General features: G+C 35.6%; 2 protein-coding genes across 2 annotated transcripts in view; one reads left to right on the forward strand and one right to left on the reverse strand.

The window, feature by feature from the left end:
• Positions 1-2207: 2207 nt before the first annotated feature.
• Positions 2208-17519, reverse strand: LOC102808163 (protein phosphatase inhibitor 2-like). Its single transcript, XM_006824907.3, has 4 exons — positions 17389-17519; positions 8258-8446; positions 7552-7652; positions 2208-4038 (listed from the first exon to the last, which is right to left on the reverse strand). The coding sequence occupies exons 1-4, from the start codon at positions 17460-17462 to the stop codon at positions 3845-3847; spliced, it is 558 nt and encodes a 185-aa protein (XP_006824970.1). The 5' UTR covers positions 17463-17519; the 3' UTR covers positions 2208-3844.
• A 472-nt stretch (positions 17520-17991) lies between these two features.
• LOC100374853 (deubiquitinating protein VCPIP1-like) overlaps positions 17992-23015 on the forward strand; it is a 62889-nt gene continuing 57865 nt past the window's right edge. Inside the window, exons 1-4 of the mRNA XM_085501017.1 lie at positions 17992-18074; positions 19756-20630; positions 20982-21110; positions 21657-21787. Of these exons, the coding sequence (XP_085357143.1) occupies positions 19772-20630; positions 20982-21110; positions 21657-21787 (1119 nt within the window). The 5' untranslated portion in view covers positions 17992-18074; positions 19756-19771. The remainder of the gene's footprint in view (positions 18075-19755; positions 20631-20981; positions 21111-21656; positions 21788-23015) is intronic.

Here is a 23015-nt window from a genome sequence, read left to right on the forward strand (position 1 = left end):
AAAGTAAACCATTTCACTACTGACCAACCCACTGATACTTGGATTGGGAGAGTAGTAGAATGTCATCTACATAAAGTAAACCATTGCACTACTGACCAACCCACTGATACTTGGATTGGGAGAGTAGTAGAATGTCATCTACATAAAGTAAACCATTTCACTACTGACCAACCCTCTGATACTTGGATTGGGAGAGTAGTAGAATGTCATCTACATAAAGTAAACCATTTCACTACTGACCAACCCACTGATACTTGGATTGGGAGAGTAGTAGAATGTCATCTACATAAAGTAAACCATTTCACTACTGACCACCCCACTGATACTTGGATTGGGAGAGTAGTAGAATGTCATCTACATAAAGTAAACCATTTCACTACTGACCAACCCACTGATACTTGGATTGGGAGAGTAGTAGAATGTCATCTACATAAAGTAAACCATTTCACTACTGACCAACCCTCTGATACTTGGATTGGGAGAGTAGTAGAATGTCATCTACATAAAGTAAACCATTTCACTACTGACCAACCCACTGATACTTGGATTGGGAGAGTAGTAGAATGTATCTACATAAAGTAAACCATTTCACTTCACTGCAGAGTGTTACAATACTACAATGTTGGATCACAAGAGCTGAGGTTTATTAGTCATGCTGACAGGAAACATTACACTCCTGCTAGCTGTGCCACGAGTTGTGGAAACAATTGGCTTACATACATAAAGCGACTCCAGATGCCTTTTATTCTGTGAAAATGTATTACCTAAGTGGTGGGGGTAAATCATTGGTGATTAAAATGGAACCACTAAGACTCGTGTGATGGCAGAGAGTTCCTATAAAAAATGTGCATGTGTGTAATCAACATAATTGTTTTCATTAAATAACACACACCCACCACATGACGACCCTCACTAAACTCAATTTACCTGCCCACTTTAATAACACCAAGAATACATTTCTATGTTAAGTTGCAGAATGCATGTTTCTATTTTGTTGTATTTAATTTAAACTCCAGTTAAATCACAATCCTATATATTTGTGTTTTAATCCAACCATATTTGAACTATATTAAAATTTGATCAAATGGAGTGTTGTCACTATGCAAGTTAGAATTTAGGTTAATTTTTGGCATAAAACTCCCTCAACTTCATTCTTTTGGGTCCATTGTTCAACCGTTTTGCACTCCAACAAATCTTATCCTTGTGCATGGTAGCCGAATCAATGTGTCAATCGTCAATTCCACCCGGACAAGGTTGAAAAGACAAGCCTTGCATGGCACAGTCCCCGTTAGTTATCAAATTTAAGATATATAGTTTTGTTTATAGTAATATAGCTGGAATATAACCATGTTAGGAATATGATTTGTATCTGATCGTCAAACAAGTACTTGTCCATATTGAGAGATATTGCTCTGGAACAGCATTCATAATCAGCCATTTTGAATACATGTATATATATAACATGATGTATAACAAATATATAAAATTTGAATATAATCAGACAAAGCATTTAAGAGATATGGCTCTAGAAGCCCAATCATTAAAACAAAATGGCCGCCAGTCAGCCATTTTGAATTCAATCTGAAAAATAAAATGACGTACATCAGGAACCCATAATGTCTAATGTATGTACCAAGTTTGAACCAAATCCATCCATAAATGCCAGAAATGCTTGATATTTGATGATTTTTTAGCACAAAAATGACCACCATTTGGCCATTTTGAATAACATCGTCAAACCAATATATCTGTTTATCTATGACATGATGTATAATGAATATTTAAAATTTTAACATAATCAGTGAAAGCAAGTCAGAGATATGGCACGAGAACCACATTCATTAAAACAAAATGGCCACCAGTCGGACATTTTAAATCTTATCTGAAAAACAAAATTATTTGCATCAAGGTCCCATAATGTCTAATGTATATACCAAGTTTGAACAAAATCCATCTGTAAACAGCCGAGAAATGCTTGATTTTTTAGGATTTTTTAGTACAAAAATGGCCGCCATTCGGCCATCTTGAATCAGATCGTGAAACAAATTGACGTGCAGAGGAATGTTAGTAGAGTCAATGGATACCTTGGTTTGAGCTTCAACAGAGCACATTGCTTGGTAATTATGGATTGAAGTTCTAGTTTACATAATATTTTAATGAAGTCAGTTTATTTATATCCTACAAACCAGTCAGTGAGGTCACACAAATTGTTTACTGCAATGAATTTTATTCAACATTCCAATAGAAAACAGGAAAGCTATAATCCAACATTCAACTGTTAAGAGTTTCACATCCCACCATATTATAAAATATATACAGAAATCAGAAATCTATAGATTTAATGCGAAGAAAAAAAAATACATTTTAAATTTCTTTTTATTACAACATCTAAAAACGGTACTTACAATATAAGGTGTTGACATTTTTGGCAAATATAGGAAAAAAAATTGTCAATTTGACTTCATAAAAATGGAATGAATAATAAAATGGAGCAAAATAACATTTTTTTTTTTAAATTACTAAGATTTGAGGAAACTTTCATTTTTGTGTGGCTTGGAAGAACACTTAAAAACTTTCACTTTTTCAAATATGTTTTTTTTGTCCACCCAAACATTTTGTATTTTTAAAGCATTTCACAATATTTCATTGTCAGTTTTGAACCAGCTGCAGATATTTCATTACGTACTAATCTTGATTGAAACTGTAAAAAAAATATGGAAAAAATTATGTGTTTTTCATTTATGAATATTAATCTATTTTTATTGGCAGACACAATTTCCATGTTACTACGCGTTTAAGTGTTACAGCTGATATTGTTTTCTAGGCAGCCACCCGCAAACAAGGTTGCCATTATTCCACTTTTATACAAATTCAAGCAATTTCTTACTTCAAGGCAACATAATACCCAACATTGAACATAAATACAAGAAGTCATGCACTTTGATGATATGTAAGGACAAAGTAATTTATGTACCGGGGTATGTATCAACAAAATTCATTTATGCATGCATTACATCTAAAGTAAAATGGCCACCAGTCAGCCATCATGATATAAACCATGATGTTCCTGTGAGTAAAATAGTTTCATTTACTAAAGTTATCAGTCTTATGGCCAATATAAATTGCTGTGTCAAATGATCCCCTTAGAAAACAGTTTACTTGGCAGTATTCAGGAAATTACAAACAAATCTCCTGCATAACTATTTCATAACTAGAATGTCTATTTCAAAACACTGAAGCAGAAAAAACAGCTGTCTTCGTACCTAACATTCATTACCTGGGAATAATATAAAAACATGTATGCAATCCAAGTCACCCTCACCCCCGCAAACCTCAAGTACAATATTGCCGTCATGGGTCATCAAATTTAGTTGTAAATCAAGCTGAGACAATAATATATACTGCAAGTATATATTCACAAGTGTTCAAATAACTTCTAAAAGTTTTATCGTATTATGCATCTTCTACTTTGTAATAAATACAATCTTCAAGACAGCAACACCTGTGATACTGATGTGGCACTAAACATGTTTATGCAACCCAAGGATGCATAGTTAAAATAAAATAAAATAAAATAAAATAAAATAAAATAAAATAAAATAAAATAAAATAAAATAAAATAAAATAAAATAAAATAAAATAAAATAAAATAAAATAAAATAAAATAAAATAAAATAAAATAAAATAAAATAAAATAAAATAAAATAAAATAAAATAAAATAAAATAAAATAAAATAAAATAAAATAAAATAAAATAAAATAAAATAAATACAATTTGTTCTCCCAGTCTCTGGGCCCACCACAGTAGTATTTATTGCTTGAATTCACAAAGCATTGAAACTGTTCATAGTTGGATTTCGTCGTCATCATCATAATTCTGTGATGCCGTTTTACTGCACTCGGGCTTCTCATCATTGTTTCCCGTACTCTCCTCTTCATCCTCATCATTTTCCTCCTCCATAAGTTTTTTTGCAAGCTTTATGTTGAAAAATTCATTATAGTGATGTTTCCTTTTTAGCTCAAAAAGGTCCTTTTGTTCTGAAATCAATGCGAGATATTTTAAACATGATGTTAGTCTGAGAGTATTGTAGACTTAATTAGCCTTAACTAAACAAGAAGCTTGGTAACTAATATCTGTCTCCTTCTTTCAGATGTACAACATGAAAACAATGTGATCCACATTATTGAAATTTATAATCCCAAAACTAATTAAACTGTTGCATTGTCTTAGAGTACCAAGATTCATTGAAATAATTTGATAAGTACATGAGATATTGATGGAAAAGCTGAAACCTGCATAATTATCATGCAAATAAGGTAATTAATATGCACAGATTTTAATGTAAAATGAATAAGGTCTGCTCAATGTGACATACCATCAATGTACAAAGTTTCATTGAAATGTGATTAGAACTTGAGATACAGTACAGTTCTCGCGAAAGCTTTGGCTTCACTTCAGCTTCACTTCAGCATCACATCATTATGGCATTGTTATGGCTTCAGCATCGCATTGCATCGCATCGCATCAACGTTGCGACATTAAAAAGTTAGGCGGTTATCGCTTCGCTTCATTGTGGCCTCATTATGGCGACAATGTGGCATCAGCATCGCTTCATCAAACAAAGAAGTACAGAACCCATTTCGCCCAACCTCTCGCCCGCTTCCGCTTTTCAATCGCTCGCTTTTGCGACCGCTTGTTGAATTTCCGCTTTATTTTCGACTGTGCAAAAATTCGGACTACTAAAAATTTTCTGGGTTTCATAGATCACGGTTACTAGTTTAGTAACCGTGCATAGATATTGAACAACCGCCAAAAGTTCAAATACTTTGTTTTAACTATCTATAATTATACATGTGTATGCACGCAATATGACCCTTTGACCTAGATTTGGCTGGGATTGACTATTTTATTTTAAACAATATTCTGACGTGACGCACTGCTACAAAATCAGTTTTGAGATACAAATCAGTTTTGCAAGTTGGGAAATAAGGTAAACCAGATTGGGGTCGATGATATTCAGTATCGAAGGACTTCCGTGTGTATCATGAGTTTCAAATTGTTCATCGACTGGTCACCAAATATTCACGGTACAACTAAATGGACACGTTTTTTTCTGGAGCCCAATAAATTATTTCTGCATGTCAAGTGCTATTCGATTTTTTACAGGGCATGTTGCTCGTTTTTATTCGAAAATATTTTCTGTGAGAATACTTTTAAAGTACATATAGATCGAGCTCAGGTCACTGATCATGACTTAATTTTGAAAATTGGATGTAAAATTTTATCAGACCGACGCAACCACAACCATCCAATCATAGTTAGAAATGTACGCACTTGTTTTAGAACTTTGTATCAAGATGGCAGGCGACGACGCCGACGCACCAGGCGGCGTACGTGTGTTTTGCATGTATTAGTAGTCCGGGCATGGGATCGAACTCGGCTAAAACTAAACGAAACACAGAAAAATACCACCGAAATGAGGAATCTGAATCTGTTCTCTTACCAGCAAATAAAATGAACAAAAATAAGGTAATTTTATAACAAGAACAGTTTCATTTCGTATAGCAAATTGTGTTGTATCTGAACGACGATTGCATCGTGTGATTTAAATTTAGCACGATTTTCCTCGCAGTCAATATGACACTTGTTACCTTGCTGATTGCAATGTACTAGTACTTCACAAAGTTTTTGATACCCAATACTCGCAACATTAAATAATTAAACAAGATATCTTTTCAAAATGTCATTTTACTCTTGGTCATATTATTTTATTCCCCTTACCGCCTTGAATTTCAAATCGATTACATATCAAACTTCTGTACATGTGTTTTTCTCTACTGCCTTTCCGTGTGAAAATAATGAGGTCATACTCATGTCACAATACTTTGAAGCTGATGCCATGTTGATGCCATGTTGATGCCATGAGACTGCAAAGCTGAGGCCACGATGATGCCACAAAATAAGCGAGGCGAACACAGCTTCAATTTTCAATGACGTGAAGCTGATGCCACAATGATGCGATGCTGAGGTGACAATGAAGCCATGCGTAGGCGACAATGATGCCACAAAAGCCAAAGTTTTCGCGAGAACTGTACTGTATTGATGAAAAAGCATACCATGAAATATATGCACAGATTCAAACCACAACTGAACTGGTCTGTGCAATGTTCTATGACATCCATGTACATGTACAAGTTTCATTGAAATGTGATGATTAGTACTTGAAATACCAGGGAAAAAGCAAAAAGAATCCATGCCCAGTCAAACGGCGACCCCCCACTTTTGCACAATTTTTATATTCAGGGTCACATTCGGCAAAGCGCCCACTGCTTAAAAATTAAACCGATTTAAAACTTTGTCTTTGATTATTGCTTAACGAATACTGGTAATCGTTTTTATATGATACAGTGTGGATATCGACCACTGTGAATATGTTGTCAATAAACTACGCTTCGACAATGATCTGTTAATAAAAGTAAAATGTGGTAAATATTTCACGCCATATTAAGTTTACCTATCAAAAATTGCTAGTTTATTCGCCAAAATCAATTTCAACAGATTGTACTTTGACATCGATAATTCACTTCCGCATTGCGTTACCAGAAAGTTTTTGAGAATTTCCGGAGAATTGTGTTAATAACAGACTGGACCCAATAGGTCAAAGGACGTTGTTGCAGGTCAAATAATGCAAATACATCATGGCGGAAAGTGCTTTTCATTGAGAGTTTGCGTATGATCCAACACATTCGTCAGTGGAGATAATGATAATTTGGGTGGTTTGTAATTAATATTGTACAAAAATGTGCATATTTTTAGTGATCATTTATTTCTTCATTGTAAAAGTCAATGACAACACAACTAATTTCGTAATTTTATTTTCCATCAAATACATAATATCCCCTTCAATCTGTCACATGGTTAATTAAAATTGACATTTGCACTCTTTTCCGGGTGCTCAGGTAAGCGCCCACCCCTAAAAATTCATGATTTTCCGAGTTGAGGATCCTAGGCACTAATGCGGTCGAGTATGGTAAACAGATATTAACCCAAAACTAATTAGGTCTGTAAATTGTCTTATGACATCTATGTAACCAAGTTTCATTGCAATGTGATGATTAGTACTTGAGATATCAGTGGAGAAGTCGAAAATTGACTAATCATCATGCAAATTAGGTAATTAATATACATGGGTACATTGTTGCAGAGCATATACCCGGTATATACCAAGTTTCATCAAAGTCCAATGAGTGGTTATTTAGATATCAGTAAAAAAGTGATATACCAGCAATGAATTTCAACCAAAACCCGGAGCATCTAAGCATCAAGTTTCATCAAAAACCAATTAAATTAACATATGGTTCTTGAGATATCGGTGGAACAGACACACACACGTACAACAGTACAAACATACATACAGAGGTAGTAACTGCAAAGACTCCCATTGTATGCTTCGCATACAGGAGTCGAAAGTCTAAGATGGTTGTTTGAATAATTCTCACAAACATTTTTTTTAGTTGTTAATAATCCACTACCTCCAATGAACAACTTACTTTGTTCATCCTCTGTGAGATCAACCTCTTCCTCTTCACTACTTTCTTCTTCCCCAGGTTCTTTTTCCCACCATTTCTTCTTTTCCTCTTCAGATTTTAACCTGACAACCAAACAACATAGAAAAAAAACAATCCTTGAGTTAATATCATTGCAATTTTAATTTATCATTTGTTAGTTTCCCGTCTCTTTGTAATAGCTGCAACCTAACAAACATAGAGAATTGACTACATCAATGTGAATTACCTTTCTTCAAGTGTTCAGTTTTAGAGAATTGAGAATTTCGTTCATTACTTTGTTAAAACATGATCAACATAAATATTTGTCCCTATGCTGACGAAGTATGCCACAAACAGCCTGTAGCGGTGGCATAACAAATTGTGGAAAACTGGGTGAAAAAATGCAGCGCCGTTTTTTTGGGGTTTTGGCAAACAACCTAAACACACACTATACGCACGGTTACTAGAAGAATTTTGAAGTAACCGTGCTGTTGCCATTTCTGACATTTTGTTCTTTAGCTTACCGCGCAATGATACACAGCGTCTGATTAGGCGCCTTTCCAACAGGCACATCCAATCAAACTTGGCCATTTGTTTAACATAAAATACGTGTTTACCAGGCTGATCCTGCACGGGTTGGTGGAGTCTGCAATGAGTCGGCAGCATTAAACCGTGCGATTCGTAAGATGATTACAACAATGTGAGTTACCTTTCTTCAAGTGCTGCCTCATCTAAGCCTTCATGTTCATGGTCACTGTGTGGATCAGCATTCTCATCGTCAGGATCGCTATAATGACTATAAGGTGTACTTGGCTCATCTATTTTCATGTGACCGTAATCTTTGCCTTCTGGATGATGCGTAGCTATTATGTTCATCTCATCCCATTTCACACCATCTCTGGCAAATAAAAATAAAAGTTAAACAGTCAGGTCTGGTAGATGTAGACAATACTATGTTCACCTGTTGTGGAAGATATAATGAAACAATAAAAGAAAAACCATGCATGGTGCAGTCCCCGTTAGTTATCGAATTTAGGATATATAGTTTTGTTTATAGTCATATAGCTGGGACATAAACATGTCAGGAATATGATTAAGATGATTGTTTAACATTAAAATGATTGACATTTTTATCTGATCGTCAAACGAGTATTGAGAGATATTGCTCTGGGACAGCATTAATTAAAACAAAATCAGCCATTTTTGAATACATGTATAATGAATATATAAAATTTGAACATAATAAGTCAAAGCATGTCAGAGATATGGCACTAGAACTGCATTCATTAAAACATGATTGCCACCAGTCGGCCATTTTAAATCCGATCTGAAAAACAAAATGATGTGCATCATGGTCCTATAATGTCTATCGTATATACCAAGTTGAACAAAATCCATCTGTAAACAGCCAAGATATGCTTGATTTTGATGATTTTTTAGCACAAAAATGGCTGCCATTTGGCCATCTTAAATCAGATTGTGAAACAAATTGATGCGCATACAACATGTATGTATAACATCATGTATGATGCATTTGTGAAGTTTGATTGTGATTGGTCCAGGCATTTCTAAGATACAGAGACGCATGGACATACAGAGGTCAAAACATAAGTCCCCATTTTCGAACTGCGTCAGAACGGGGACTAAAAAAGAACTTTTTCTCTTCAGAAAGAAATTGTGAAGAAGGAAATCAAAAACACCTTAGGGGAGAGTAGGAAATCAAACAGGCGGTGCACCACGGTCATTACAACGGTGGTGGTGGGTGCTCGCCGGTCGACCGCATTTTATGCAAATTTATGCATAGATTCCATAACGCCGGCTGACCGCGGTGGGCTCGCACAGCAATTCACACTTATTGTCAAGACCATTAATGAACACAAAGAACTGGGAAATTAAAAAGATAACAAAGTTCTAATGAAAAATTAAACCAATTTGGCTGAGCCAAAAGCTAGGAAACTAGTCTATAATAGTTGACATTATTTTATTTGCCTGAGCCTTGAAATAAAATCACAAAACGATCCAGGAAGATGTAGAGATCAACATAATATAAAATATGATCGCATCATTTTGTGAATATATATCATGCATGGTCTCAGAAAATGTTTAGAAAGAAGTTTCGCGTAGACCAAATATAATCACGCATAAGTATAAATTCAAAGTGTTTTTATACATTGGTGAGATGTCGCATTTACATGAACAAGAACATGCACTAAGAAGAAAAAGCAAGCCAAAGTCGAAATGTGGTGTGTATCATGGACTTGGTACAACAGGCGCTGCGACAATTGAGTGATCGTCGACATCATTTTGGGGCACAAATCCCGCACAATTGAACTTCAAGTACGTTGCGAAACTTGCTACGCGGCAATGCTGACATCAAGTGTGTGTTGACCGAAGTTTGACCCCCAAGTCACGCACTGAACTGGCGCGTTACCTTAGCAACCCTTTTACTGAACTCTAATAACCACGTGTTTGAATTACATGCGGCAATGGGCAATGACCTAGTTCACGCACTGACATTTAAATTCGGGCCACCCAGTTTAACGCAAAACAATATAGTTACTTAACATTTGTTAAAAAAATCGGTAAACTCTCACAAATACCATGAACGCGAAGAGTCAACTGAAAGGCAACGTTGTTTTTGACCAAAAAACAAAACAAAAAAACACGTCAATACAAGGTTATGTGTGCAAGGTTAGATTTATAAAATGTACGTGACCGCTTAACTCTGTTTTTTTTTTATAATCATGTTGCACGTGAAACACAGGAGACATTTTAGTTCGTCCATTTCTTGTTTACCGAACTTGAACTTTTTGTCTGGAATGCGATACAGGCAAAGAATAAACATTAATGATACCCACCGTTGTCAAATCAAAGAGGCTCGAATCAGGAAGGCTCGGCTATTTAAAACTTTTTAAATAACATTCTTTTCATGTGGTAGACTTTATTCAAGTGTAACAAACGTAAGTGAAATGTATGGACGAGTCATAATACTCGTAACCTTCGAAAGTTACGACTTTTACTCTTGGAATTGGTGATAAATACATGCATAAAATACAACATTGTTTCACGCAACAACAAATCATATACAGCATTGAACTTATGAATTTTTATATTAATAAAATATGTGGGCCGATAATATTACCATGTGCTTAGTATTTCCATGCCAGCGATGCTCTCATGGAATCACAAAGGAAAGTGTTAAGTACGTATTTCACACCTTTCCTATGACCGTGGTTGCAACCGGTACCGGTGACTACCGTGATAGAGACCCCTAATTATAAGCAGTCCGCGGCTCTCCCCGGTGTACCGCGGATTGCCGCGGTGATTACCGCGATGAACTGCCCGTTTGATTTCCTACTCTCCCTTTACTGTGTAGTAATGAACTGAACTAGTTAAAATTGATGTTTCACAGTAGTACAGGGCAATGACTATGTTTTCTTATGAAGGGCACTAGCCAGGATAATATTGATGAATTGAGTAGAAAAATAGATTTTTACACTTCATCATAGAAATAGGGCAAAGAAAAAATCATAATCATGTGCAACTATTCATGCCTTCAGACATGTGTTTTGTAGCCCTTAATTTTGATTTATCACTTTACATGTACTTTCATTACAAACCAAACCAAACTCTTTGAAGCCACACAACTGCCCATCCTTATATATGCATGAGAATTACAGTACCGTAAAAACTCGATTAATTCGCAGTAGTAAAAATAATTATTTTTTCAAGTGCACGAATTATTAGCGTAAAAACGGAAATTATTGGTTTTTGGTGCGCGAATTAAAAGAGTACTTTTTGATCGATTCAAAAGAGAGCTGTTTTCATAAATTTATTAGTGATTTGTTTTGTTTTCCAATGAACACGATTACAGGAGGTTTTTTAGTGCCTCTGAGACTCGTGGCTAGCGACATTCATGGCGTATAGTCGGGTAGAGAACACGCACTGCGTCAAGGACCACGCACCATGTTACACTTGAAATGAAACAGTGAAATTGCAAAGGTCACTCTGTACACAAGCAAGCAATGAACACGTGGCTACAAAGTAGCCGTCTGGCTGCACTGCCTTTTTTATTTTTCTCGGCATCGCCCGGGAGATGTTATGGCAGATATTACGAAGCCCATCTTGTCGGGAAAAATAACCCTGCGTTGATAAAAATGGTCTCAGAAAATGTTTAGAAAAATATTGTTTCGCGTTGACCAAATATAATCATGCAAAGTATAAATTCAAAGTGTTTTAATACATTGGTGAGAGGTCACATCACTAAGAAGAAAAAGCAAGCCAAAGTCGAAACGGGGTGCATCATGGACATGACACAACACACGCTGCGACAACTGAGTGATCAGCGACATAATTTTGGGACGCAATTGAAGTTCAAGTACTTTTTTGCAAAACTTGTTGCGTGGCAATGCTGACATCAAGTGTGTGTTGACCGAAGTTTGACCCCAAGTCACGCACTGAACTGGCGCGTTACCTTAGCAACCTTTTTTTCTTTCGTGCCCCGCGCGTCAAACTAGTACAATTGTTATTATATTCGAAGGTACTGTAATTACACAACTTGTATGCAGCTCTGTACTGGCTTGAATATATCAACTTGAACGTCGTTTACTTAGTGCACTGCTTTTCTAATTACGCAAATTTGTGTACAATATTGTACCGGCTCTGTACTTTGTTATGTATTGCTTTCATGGTAATTATTTTTTTTTAACTATTGTTAGGGCACTGACCCGGGGTATTGGGTCTGTGAATATTTCAATAGCACCGACTTGATAATGCGTTGCATTCATAATAATTACGCAAACATAAACATACCATACGTCAAATTAAATTTTACTATAATATAATAAACTCTGAGCAGCGGACTTCGATCGCATTATTCACGTACATTTCGACTGAACTCTAATAACCACGCGTTTGAATTACGTGCAGCACTGGGCAATGACATCCAGAGTTCATATACTGATATTTAAATTCGGGCCACCCAGCTTGACGCAAATCAATATAGTTAATTGTCATTTGTTCGAAAAATCTTTTAACTCTCACAAATACCATAAACGCGAAGAGTTAACTGGGGTTTAAATGAAAGGGAACATCTTTCTTGTACAAGATTATGTGTGCAAGGTTAGATTTATAGAAGGTACATGACCGCTTAACTCTGTGTTTTTTACCGAATCCGGTATAATGAAAATGTGACACGAGGTCAATCTCCCGACCAATCAAAAATGTCAATTTACGCACCATAGGGCGGGTCACTTAAATGACATAATAGAATAATGGCGGGCACATGGTCGATGCAACCCTGTGGACCAGCGACGAAAAAGCCCTGTACTAAGCTTTCCATCACGGAAAATTGTAATCGATGTGCTGACCGATGGATATTTATCGACTAAGTAATAATCTTGCCCAACATCTGTAGTGTCGTGGGGGAATGATTTTTTTCAAGTCAAATCTTTACCGAACCTAAACTGCTTGCTAACTGAAAGGCTGTGATGACGGAGATCATCTGCGATTGTGGCGACACCAAGTACTGATAACATAAAATTATATGTATATTTGTAATGTCTTCATGCAATATATTCTGAGTTATCCACTTTATTCTGGCCCGCGAATTAATAGGATACAATTTTAAACATGTTTTTGAACGCCGCGAATTAAAAGGTTACATTTAAAAATTAGCGTTCGAAAATAAAATGGGTGCGCGAACTAATAGAGACTGCGAATTAATCAAGTTTTTACGGTATGTACAAATAAAAATTAACAAAACAGACGTGGGAAAAATGTCACCTACATTTCTGCAGACATCTACTACATACTAACAATTCAAGACACATTTGTATGCTAACTATCTATACAAAACGACAACATAGTTTACCATACACTGAAACAGTTAGTAATGCTTGACAAATTGAACAATTTACGTCAAATTAATTCAAATTTTAAAAAACAAAGCAGTAACAACATTTTAAACAAACACTACCATGACATATGGAGAATAGACATACATTGTACAAGAAACCGAGTCAAAATTAAGAAGCTTCAAACCATAAACACAAACTATTCACTAAGAAAATTACATGAAACAAAAGTTGGCAGAGCCATCTCGATGCTGGGAAAATAAGAGTATTTAAAGGTGTGTTTTGGAGCAATGGATTGGCGATCAGACAGAAAAGCAATTTCAAAGACTTTGACTTTGTTTTAATGAAAACTTGAAGTATACATGAGGGTACATGTTATTATTAATTATTTTGGAAACTCAATTTTTAACTGAAGCAATTAAATAAATTAAATAATCATATTCGTTTATTTTGAATCTTAGAAATCGACACTCTTTGACTCCCGTGCATTTTTTATATTTTACTGTGATATGACTCGGGCAATCTGTAATACAGAGTCACAGAAATCGACAACCCTTTTTTATTAACAAAGCACGATATGCATCACTGAAATCAACACTCTTTAACACCAGACACTCATTCACAAACTCATTAACACCTATGCTGGCCGAGTACGGTCACTGGCAGAGTGAGAATCTGGCCGAGTTCGATGGTCACCAAAATGAATACTGTTCAACTCAGGACGTTTAATTGTACTTAGCACTTAGCGTATGTTACTATGACAATCAACCAATTCGAAAAAAACAGTCGACAATGACTAAATGCATGGCCACAGCCAAATCGGCAGCCATGTTTGTTTCACCTCGATCAATACAGTATTACCCCACGATGCACTATTCCCATAAGCGTGGGTATGTGGAAGTTCATAGCCAAGCAGGATGCCAGGCATACTGCGGTCAAAAACAAGGTAAGAAATTACGTGACGAGACCATCCAGATTTGTTGTCTATTTCCGGGTTCGGGTGCGTTACATACAAGAAGATCGATACGCACTATACTGCCGAGTGTAGTAGACATAATCCTGATGGCAATAGGAAGTTCAAAGGAAGCTAATACAGTTGATTTATAACAGACGAAGTAAATGGAAATCACTTTTCAGTCCTCATTGAGGTACAAACGTATTTAAATGAGTTGGTAAACAAGAGACGATGGCAACTCCACGTTGTGGCAGATTTACACACTACTACAGTTTGACTAAAATTTACAAACACGACGGTCAGTCACACAGAGTACCCCAAATTCAAAAGAGATTTTTAAATGCGTTGGGGAACACAAGATGAACAATTGTGCATACTTAGACGACGACGTTATGACGCAGCGTGAAAATGGCAGTTTAAAACTTTGCTTGCAGATTTTGCAGATAATACTACAGTTCGATAACACAGCCAGTCACACAAAATCCATCAAAAGGGAACTGCAAGTTGTATAATGCCAAAACAGTATCATGATTTGACAACTTTCGAAATATGTTGGCTTTTATCGATGTCCACTGTACACCAGTAAATGTCTTCCCGTTCGCAAGAACACAAAGCCTAAACTATCAGAAATTCGTAACACATAATTCGAGTGCTGGTATAACACAATAACTCATCATTTGTAAATTCAATCCATCGAAAAAGTATAAAAAACATTTCCATAAACAATTGTTATTATATAAATACACTTTGAAAAGAAACAAGATTCATAAACATAAATCTATTTGAATACATTCTCACTACAAATTACACAATACTTATTTTCTAATGAAGTTTCTTCACAGCACAAACTATTGGAATCATGCACACGTGTGAGTACTTCAGTGACACATTTTATAGCTACGCTCACAATAGTTCATCATTTATTGCGCAACTGTGACCAAACGACATCATTTTGTTAACATCCACACATTTTCATAAAATCTCCATGCACTTTTTGACTTTTCATAAGTAAAATACACTACAATTTACTCCAGAAAAACAATTTTCTTGGTACATTCCTACATTCTTGCATACTAATGAGGGGTTTAGACACATTCCAAACTGAACAATTTTCTTGGACTAATAACAAAGCTGGTCAATCCTTTCCCAGCAACAATTGAATGATAGGGGCATAGGGCAAAAGGTAAATTTAGCCTGAGTTTTTATACATATTGTAAAATACATACACAAATGACAGAAAAAAAGGGTAAAATAGTTATAATTCACAAAAGAAAATAATTTCATTCATCAACAGTTACTAAGGTGTTACTCATGCTCACTGTTCTGTTGATTGCCAGGCGAAGAAATATAAACAAATGAAAGCACTTTGTGGTACTGACAGCTAAATCGTCTTGATGACACTCTGTTTGTGCTATAGAAATTAAAAAATGAGCTCCTGCCTTCTCCCTTTGAAAACAGTGAAAATCTACAAACAACGTGTCCATGTTCGTTGATTTTGATAATCGAATACTTGCATGACAATGTTTTGGTAGGCATCTTTGAAAGTAGTACCTCTGCGACAAAATGACAATCAATGACAAGCATAAGATCGCTTGGTGGAAGAGATATATTTGTAGGAATACAATTCTGCATGGGAGATTGGGCGAGTCCCTGATTTATTATCAGAGCTACATGTAGTTACATGTATGTAATAAAGGCTCACTTTACTGAGCAGTGCTCTCCCTTTGATGGAATCATGGAGGTAGAAAAGAGAAGGAGTGCTTAGAAGTCGTTTTATCTACATGATGATAGCCGCTTATTTACACAATAAAACGAGAGTAGAACTGAAAAAAATAAATTCTGTTTAAACATAGTCTATAAAATTGAATGCGCAAACCATAAATAAAAGAATTGTACATGCGCAATGACCTTTATCGAATCACAAAGGTCATTTCACACTTGTAGATACCGGAAATTCTGCATATGACCGCTAGCAAGATGTGTGATTACTTCTTTTCTGAAATTTATCATCGCAATAGTCACCAACTGTGGACATTGATTGAAAAAATCCCGCAAATTTCCGCAGTGAAATTTAAAGATACATGATAAGATTATAAAAAGATGTTTTGACGAGTCATTTTTCATTGGTGTGCAGAACTGTGCAGATGTTGAAAATCACGCCTTTTGTTGTAATAATTTTGGGCGTTGAGTACCTCAGCGTACGTCTTTCGCTGCATTTTGTATTATTATTATCTATTTGGGCATGCGCAGTGCGTTGAGAATATTCGTGAAGCTTCCGAATACAGCTGAAACATGTAAGCCGATTAACTGTGACATTGTACAGCATGTTTGCAAACTAATTACAATGTGTACTGAGTAAACAAATCCAAAGCATCATGAAACCAGCGGAAACAATAGCGTCCTCACTCCTTCTCTTTTCTACCTCCATGATGGAATGATATATTCCACTGGGTGAAATCACCAGCAAGTATGGTGTAACAAATGCAAGTATTAACATCCTTCTTTCGTTTCTGCTTCTTTTGCAGTTTTGAGAATTGCAATACTGCTCGCAAAAAAAAGGACGCTGCAATGATGTCGTTTCATTCTTTCTTGGGGCAAACTAAGGGTTGCAACAAATCAACAAACAGATCGAAACGATTCTCGAATTATCATTATATTACGTAATGATTTTGACGTCATTCGAAAACAACAGTATTTGTCACAGAAAGTAGAACACAATAATTGAAGGCGGTGTACTGTAGTCTAGAGAAAAACAAACTTGCAGATCAACAGCAACATTAACATTCTTTCATGTATTCGAATGACTCATGCGACATGTCTGTGTGTAGTCCATCATCTAGTATAACGTTCTGTAAGTTGCACGCACGAGTTTTGCGATGAAAACAGAGACACGAGCTGCAACAACTAACAAACTATATAACAAAATAAAATAACATGCGTAACGACTTGATAATTGTTATTAATAAATATAACATACGTTTTTTTTTTTAAATAACAACATTCTACTACATACATATTTCTCATACTTACTCGCTTTTAACACCTGGCTGATCAAAATGCCTTGCATTTTTCAGAATACCCTTCGCAGCCGACTTCTCCGCCATGTTTTCGTAAAAATGGTAAGACGCATGCGCACGTAACAGCAAAATAAAAATCTCTCGAACAAAAATGCTTTGCCGGATAAAAGTTATTATTTAGAACTTAATGTTTGCATATAACATAATGTAAGATCTGACAAGCAATCGCGCATGTGATTATTGTTACTCATAAATCTCAGTTTGGATTCTGACACACACATTTTAAACTTTGACCTCACCCCAAAGCTCCAAATGCAATATGTAAACCACTTTGTGATTGGTAAATTTGAGTTTGAGCGTAATGACACGATAATTATTTGAGATACTAATGTTTAACCTGTGTATATTGGTAGGTTTAGCTTACTTCATGTTGCACTTCGTGTTTTCACATACTAACTTGATAAAGCTTCATGGTAAGACTTTATTTAAAACTCCCGTAAGTATCAATTCTCTGTGAGGTCGTGATGACCAATCAAACACGGTGTCTCTGTGAGCATTGTAAACAAAGGAGAGAACGAAAGCTGTGCACATTTCATTCACTTCCGTGTTCATTTGATGAATTGTGCCGTATAAGTTATTGACGTTCAGTTTTGCCTGATTTTGGCTTTTTGATAAATATATATGCAGACAGCAGAGAAGGTAAGGAAATGTTATTGTTCGTGCTATTACTGTATACGTGCGGGACAGTGTGTGTGTTTGTCCTTCCACATCATTCGCAGGATATGTTTTACAAAGTCGTAATTATTATTTGATCATTCTTCGCATGGACATCTCTAGTGCGTCCTCGTGTCAACTTTTATCAGTGTCGTGTTTGTTCTATCAAAATACTAGATTGAGCAACACTTGCTTCTTTCTACTAATTTGTTTATTGAAACACGTATTGTGTTTCTCTGTGGGACGTCTCAATTCATGAAACATTGGGCTTTACTGTGACAGTTTTTAAAATGCAGGCCCGATCTCAAAATGTTGACAGACATATTCACGATACCCATTTGTATCAGGCTGGATGAATTATAGAGCTGTTTTTTTGCAAATATGTTATATAAACTTTGTGCGTGACAAGACATTTGTTAATGTTAGGGGTTGACCATTAGATTTGACAATTTGATGAACATTTTGGAAGCACAAATTACAAATCAAAATAGAAAGAAAACAAAAACAAATGCAACTAATAACAATGAAAAAAAGTTTGTTAGACGAAAAAAAAAAATTATAATATTCATTTAGCAATGACTTGAAAATACTTTTGTGCACCCTAAAATCTAGGAAACAGCTAAGAAACATATCATGCAGAACAAGTTCAATTACAAACTAATAATAATTATGATTACTGCATTGGTATAGTAATAATAATAATAATAATAATAATAATAAATATTTAAAATTATCAACTTATACTTTCTTTATGTATAGCTTTTCCACCATTATCTCTTGTCAGATTTCAATGAAACTTGGTACATAGATGCTCTTATCTAATGCTCAGACCTGATCAGTTTTGGGTTAAAATCTGTTTATATTAATTACCCAATTTGTATAATATAATAATTTATAAATTTCTGGCTTTCCCACCGATATTTCAAGTACTAATCATCTTTGTACATAGATGCTATGTGACATAAAATTAAATTCTGCACATATTAATTATCTAATTTGCATAAAATAAGACCATTTTTAGCTTTTCTATTGATATCTCAAGTAATAATCATCTTATTTCAATGAATCTTGGTGCATAATTGCTCTTAGATAATATGACAACCTACTCATTTTTGGGTTTAAATATATGCATACATGTAATAATATAATAATTAGTTACCAAAATTATAAATGATTGAGTTCTACAACTTGAAATTCATTGCCTGACTATTTCAATAATGGTTTCATAGAATTCATATGTAGCTGTGACTGTTCAGTGGTCAGGACACATACTTGGTGTCATACTATGTAGGATCCTCTTCACCAATGCTCTTACATGTACATGTATGTGATTAAATACTTTTTTATGGAATGGTAAATATTGTTTTTATGCTAAATGTAAAATAAGGTGTTGACCATTAGAAAAAATGGGAGTGGCTGAAAGATTTGTTAAAAAAAATTGCAAGCTAGACACTGAGAGAAGGAATACGTGCAAGATGTTGCATTGAAAACTTATTGGCACATTCAAGAAAAAATAAAGATAAGAGATGCATAAAAGAAATCACGCTGGTGACACTCTTCCTGCCACCCCCTATGATTTCAAATGATTTGCCCCTTATGTCAATGTTTCTGATAAGTGTATAAAATATTGTTCAAACTTTGATAATACACTGTATTTACATTTCAGGTTCATTGAGTACACAATGTTGCCACGATCAAAAAGCGGAGAACCCTATCGTTTGTTGAGTGGCTATTGTCCGGATGATCATTGTAAAACTAAACTATATTTCCCAGCTTGGGATAGCAGTATAGAGTGCACTGGGTGTGGCCAAAGACATGAGAAATCCTCTATAGTTAACATAGAGCAAGTGAATGATCCTGAAGTGGCATTACACAATATGGTTCGAAATGTATTGCTAGGTAATGTTGTACCTAAGAAAGGAACAGACTCGACTCGTGTCCTAGGATTATCCAATTACCACTGTAAATTACTCAGTCCATTGTTGACTTATTATGGGATGGATAAAGGTGGTAAAGCTCAGAAGCTGCAAAGTCTTAATCGAGGAGAAACCTTTGATTGCGCAATACTTGGTGACCGGGCATTTCAGATCAGTCCAGAGCATATTGATATAAGCGGATATGGAAGAGATCAAACAGGAAGTGTTAAGTATCTACAAGAAACTGTTGATATGATTGACCGTTTCAACGATCCAAAAGGAGAGTTACTCATACCATTACATGCTGATGGTGATGGGCACTGCCTGGTGCATGCTGTATCAAGATCTCTGATTGGCCGAGAGTTATTCTGGCATGCATTGCGTGTGAATCTCAAGAAACATTTTGAGATGTACCTGGATAAGTATAAGTTGATATTCTGTGATTTTATTGATATCAATGAATGGAGTCTGATTGTTGATGAGTGCGACCCTGACTTTGTTCCCTATGATACTGAGCCAATAGGACTTCGAAATATCCATATCTTTGGGTTGTGTAATGTGTTGCATCGTCCAATCATCTTATTGGACTCCTTAAGTGGGTTGCAGAGCTCAGCTGATTATTCAGGTATGTTAATGTTAAAAAACTGTTTACTAGAATATAGCCTAATTATTACATTACCTGGTTATTTGCTGTGGAATAACATTAGTATTATCTGCAACAAATTTGCAAAAGACAGAATAGTTTCTTTCAAAGTTGAGTTTGTTGCATAACATTGCATTTTGACTCTCTCACCTCACAAATGACTTGCCCAAGTAAAAACAATGTGTTGTGCCTCTTCTAAGCTTAGTCTTTGTTTGTTTTGTGATGCAGTGTATCCTTCACTATCATGAAAATATAACTACAACAAAGACAACATCACTCAGGCAAAGCAATGGAGAGCATATGCTAACTGAGTGATTTTTGTTAAATTTCTAGGTATATTCTTACCTGCATTAGTGCCGCCAGACAAGTGTAAAGGAAAAGATGGTAAACTTAACAAACCAATATGTATAGCTTGGAGTAGTCCTGGAAGAAATCATTATATTCCATTGGTGGGGGTCAAAGGTAGGTGACATGTGGCTCCACATTATTTCTTTGTACATGTATGTGATGAATGCACAATGATCTCAATATTGTCTTATTTTGAATGCATCGTCAGATGGCATAATTTAATGCATCGTCAGATGACATAATTTAATGCATCGTCAGATGGCATAATTTAATGCATCATCAGATGACATAATTTAATGCATCGTCAGATGGCATAATTTAATGCATCGTCAGATGACATAACTTAATGCATCGTCAGATGGCATAATTTAATGCATCGTCAGATGACATAATTTAATGCATCGTCAGATGGCATAATTTAATGCATCGTCAGATGACATGATTTAATGCAATGTCAGATGACATAATTTAATGCAATGTCAGATGACGTAATTTAATGTGTAGTTTAATGCTCTCCCTGGCCAATCACTTCTTCGACCACTGCAAACAAGTGTTTCATTGACTCTAGAGAGCAGTGTATTTCAAATCTCCTGACAAGAGTACATTTGAACCGCATGAAAAGGAGTGATAGCTACTTATGACACTGTTTTCTTGTAATAGGTCGACCGTTGCCTAGGATACCAAGATGGATGATTTCTAAGGCTTGGGGTATGCCACAAGAATTGTTGAACCAGTATGTGGAGTTTGACAAGGATGATATGTGTACCATTGGAGGAGAAAGAACCCTTGGAGTGAGTTAATATGACATACTTAAGAATAATTTGTAAAGCTGTTGTGCGATGTGGACTGCACTGTGTATGAAACAGATTAGGATTTGGTCCACCACCCATGTGAGGGATCTGAATTTTTTGTGTCAATTTTAAATGATTTCAACTCTCGCAAACAAATGTTGATGTTGCATATTGGAACTGGAAAATCTAATAATTTTGATGACGTCCTGAAAATATAATATCAATGTTTGTGTGACATTCTATCATTGATTTTTGACTTCTGTGTGCGAAGCACAAAAAGGGAGTCTTTGCAGTTAGTGTGTCTGTATGTGTGTATTTGGATTGCTATATGTTGCGAGGACAAAAATACAGATATATACCTACTTCCGAGGACATACACACCTTCCGAGGACCTTTTTCATAGTCCTCGGAAAACATAATTTATATTAATAGTTAATTCGATTATTAATACGTTTTGCGTAGCTTAGGTTTAGTATCGGGGGAAGGTATGGTTCACGTTATATTAATATTAATATAATTGTACCATACCTTACCCCGATACTAAACCTAAGCTTCGCAAACATTTCTATGTTCAGTCACCGGATATTCAACTCTTGTTTAATTAAACTTAATTAAAATGCAATTCTCCATTGTATTGCATTGTAATTGAGTTTAATTAAACTCCAATTAAAACGCAACCCTATATAGGAACGCGTTTTAATCGAGTTCATATCGCAACTATATTAAAAGTTAATTCAACTATATTAAAAGTTAATCCAATGAAGTCCTCGGAACATATTGCAATACAAGTATGTGTGTGTGTGTGTGTGTGTGTGTGTGTGTGTGTGTGTGTGTACTCGCATTACTATATGCTTCGAGGACGTTGATAGGTTATTTGACCTGCCTCCGAGGACGTCTCAATGCTAGCGAGGACATTTTCAGGGTCCTCGGATTAAAGTGCTATAGAATGGCTTCAAATGACCTATTAACCACGTGACACCATTCTGAGACACGTCCTCGAAGAACGCGTAAAGTGTGAAAAATTTACACATTTTCGTTGGAGGCCCATTTCAGCCTCGGGCGCCCCCAATTTGACAGATACACACATTTCAAAGATACACGCAATTCAACAGTTATAACGCGTCTCACTGGTTAGTGCGCCACCTTTTAATGGCATATAGCAAAGGTATTACCACAATTCTAGTTTTAAGTGAGATCCGAGGACCCCGGGGGACATGAGAGGCCTCAT

This window comes from Saccoglossus kowalevskii, chromosome 7 (genome assembly GCF_978046115.1).
Source record: "Saccoglossus kowalevskii chromosome 7, keSacKowa6.1, whole genome shotgun sequence".
In the NCBI taxonomy this organism is placed as follows: domain Eukaryota; kingdom Metazoa; phylum Hemichordata; class Enteropneusta; family Harrimaniidae; genus Saccoglossus; species Saccoglossus kowalevskii.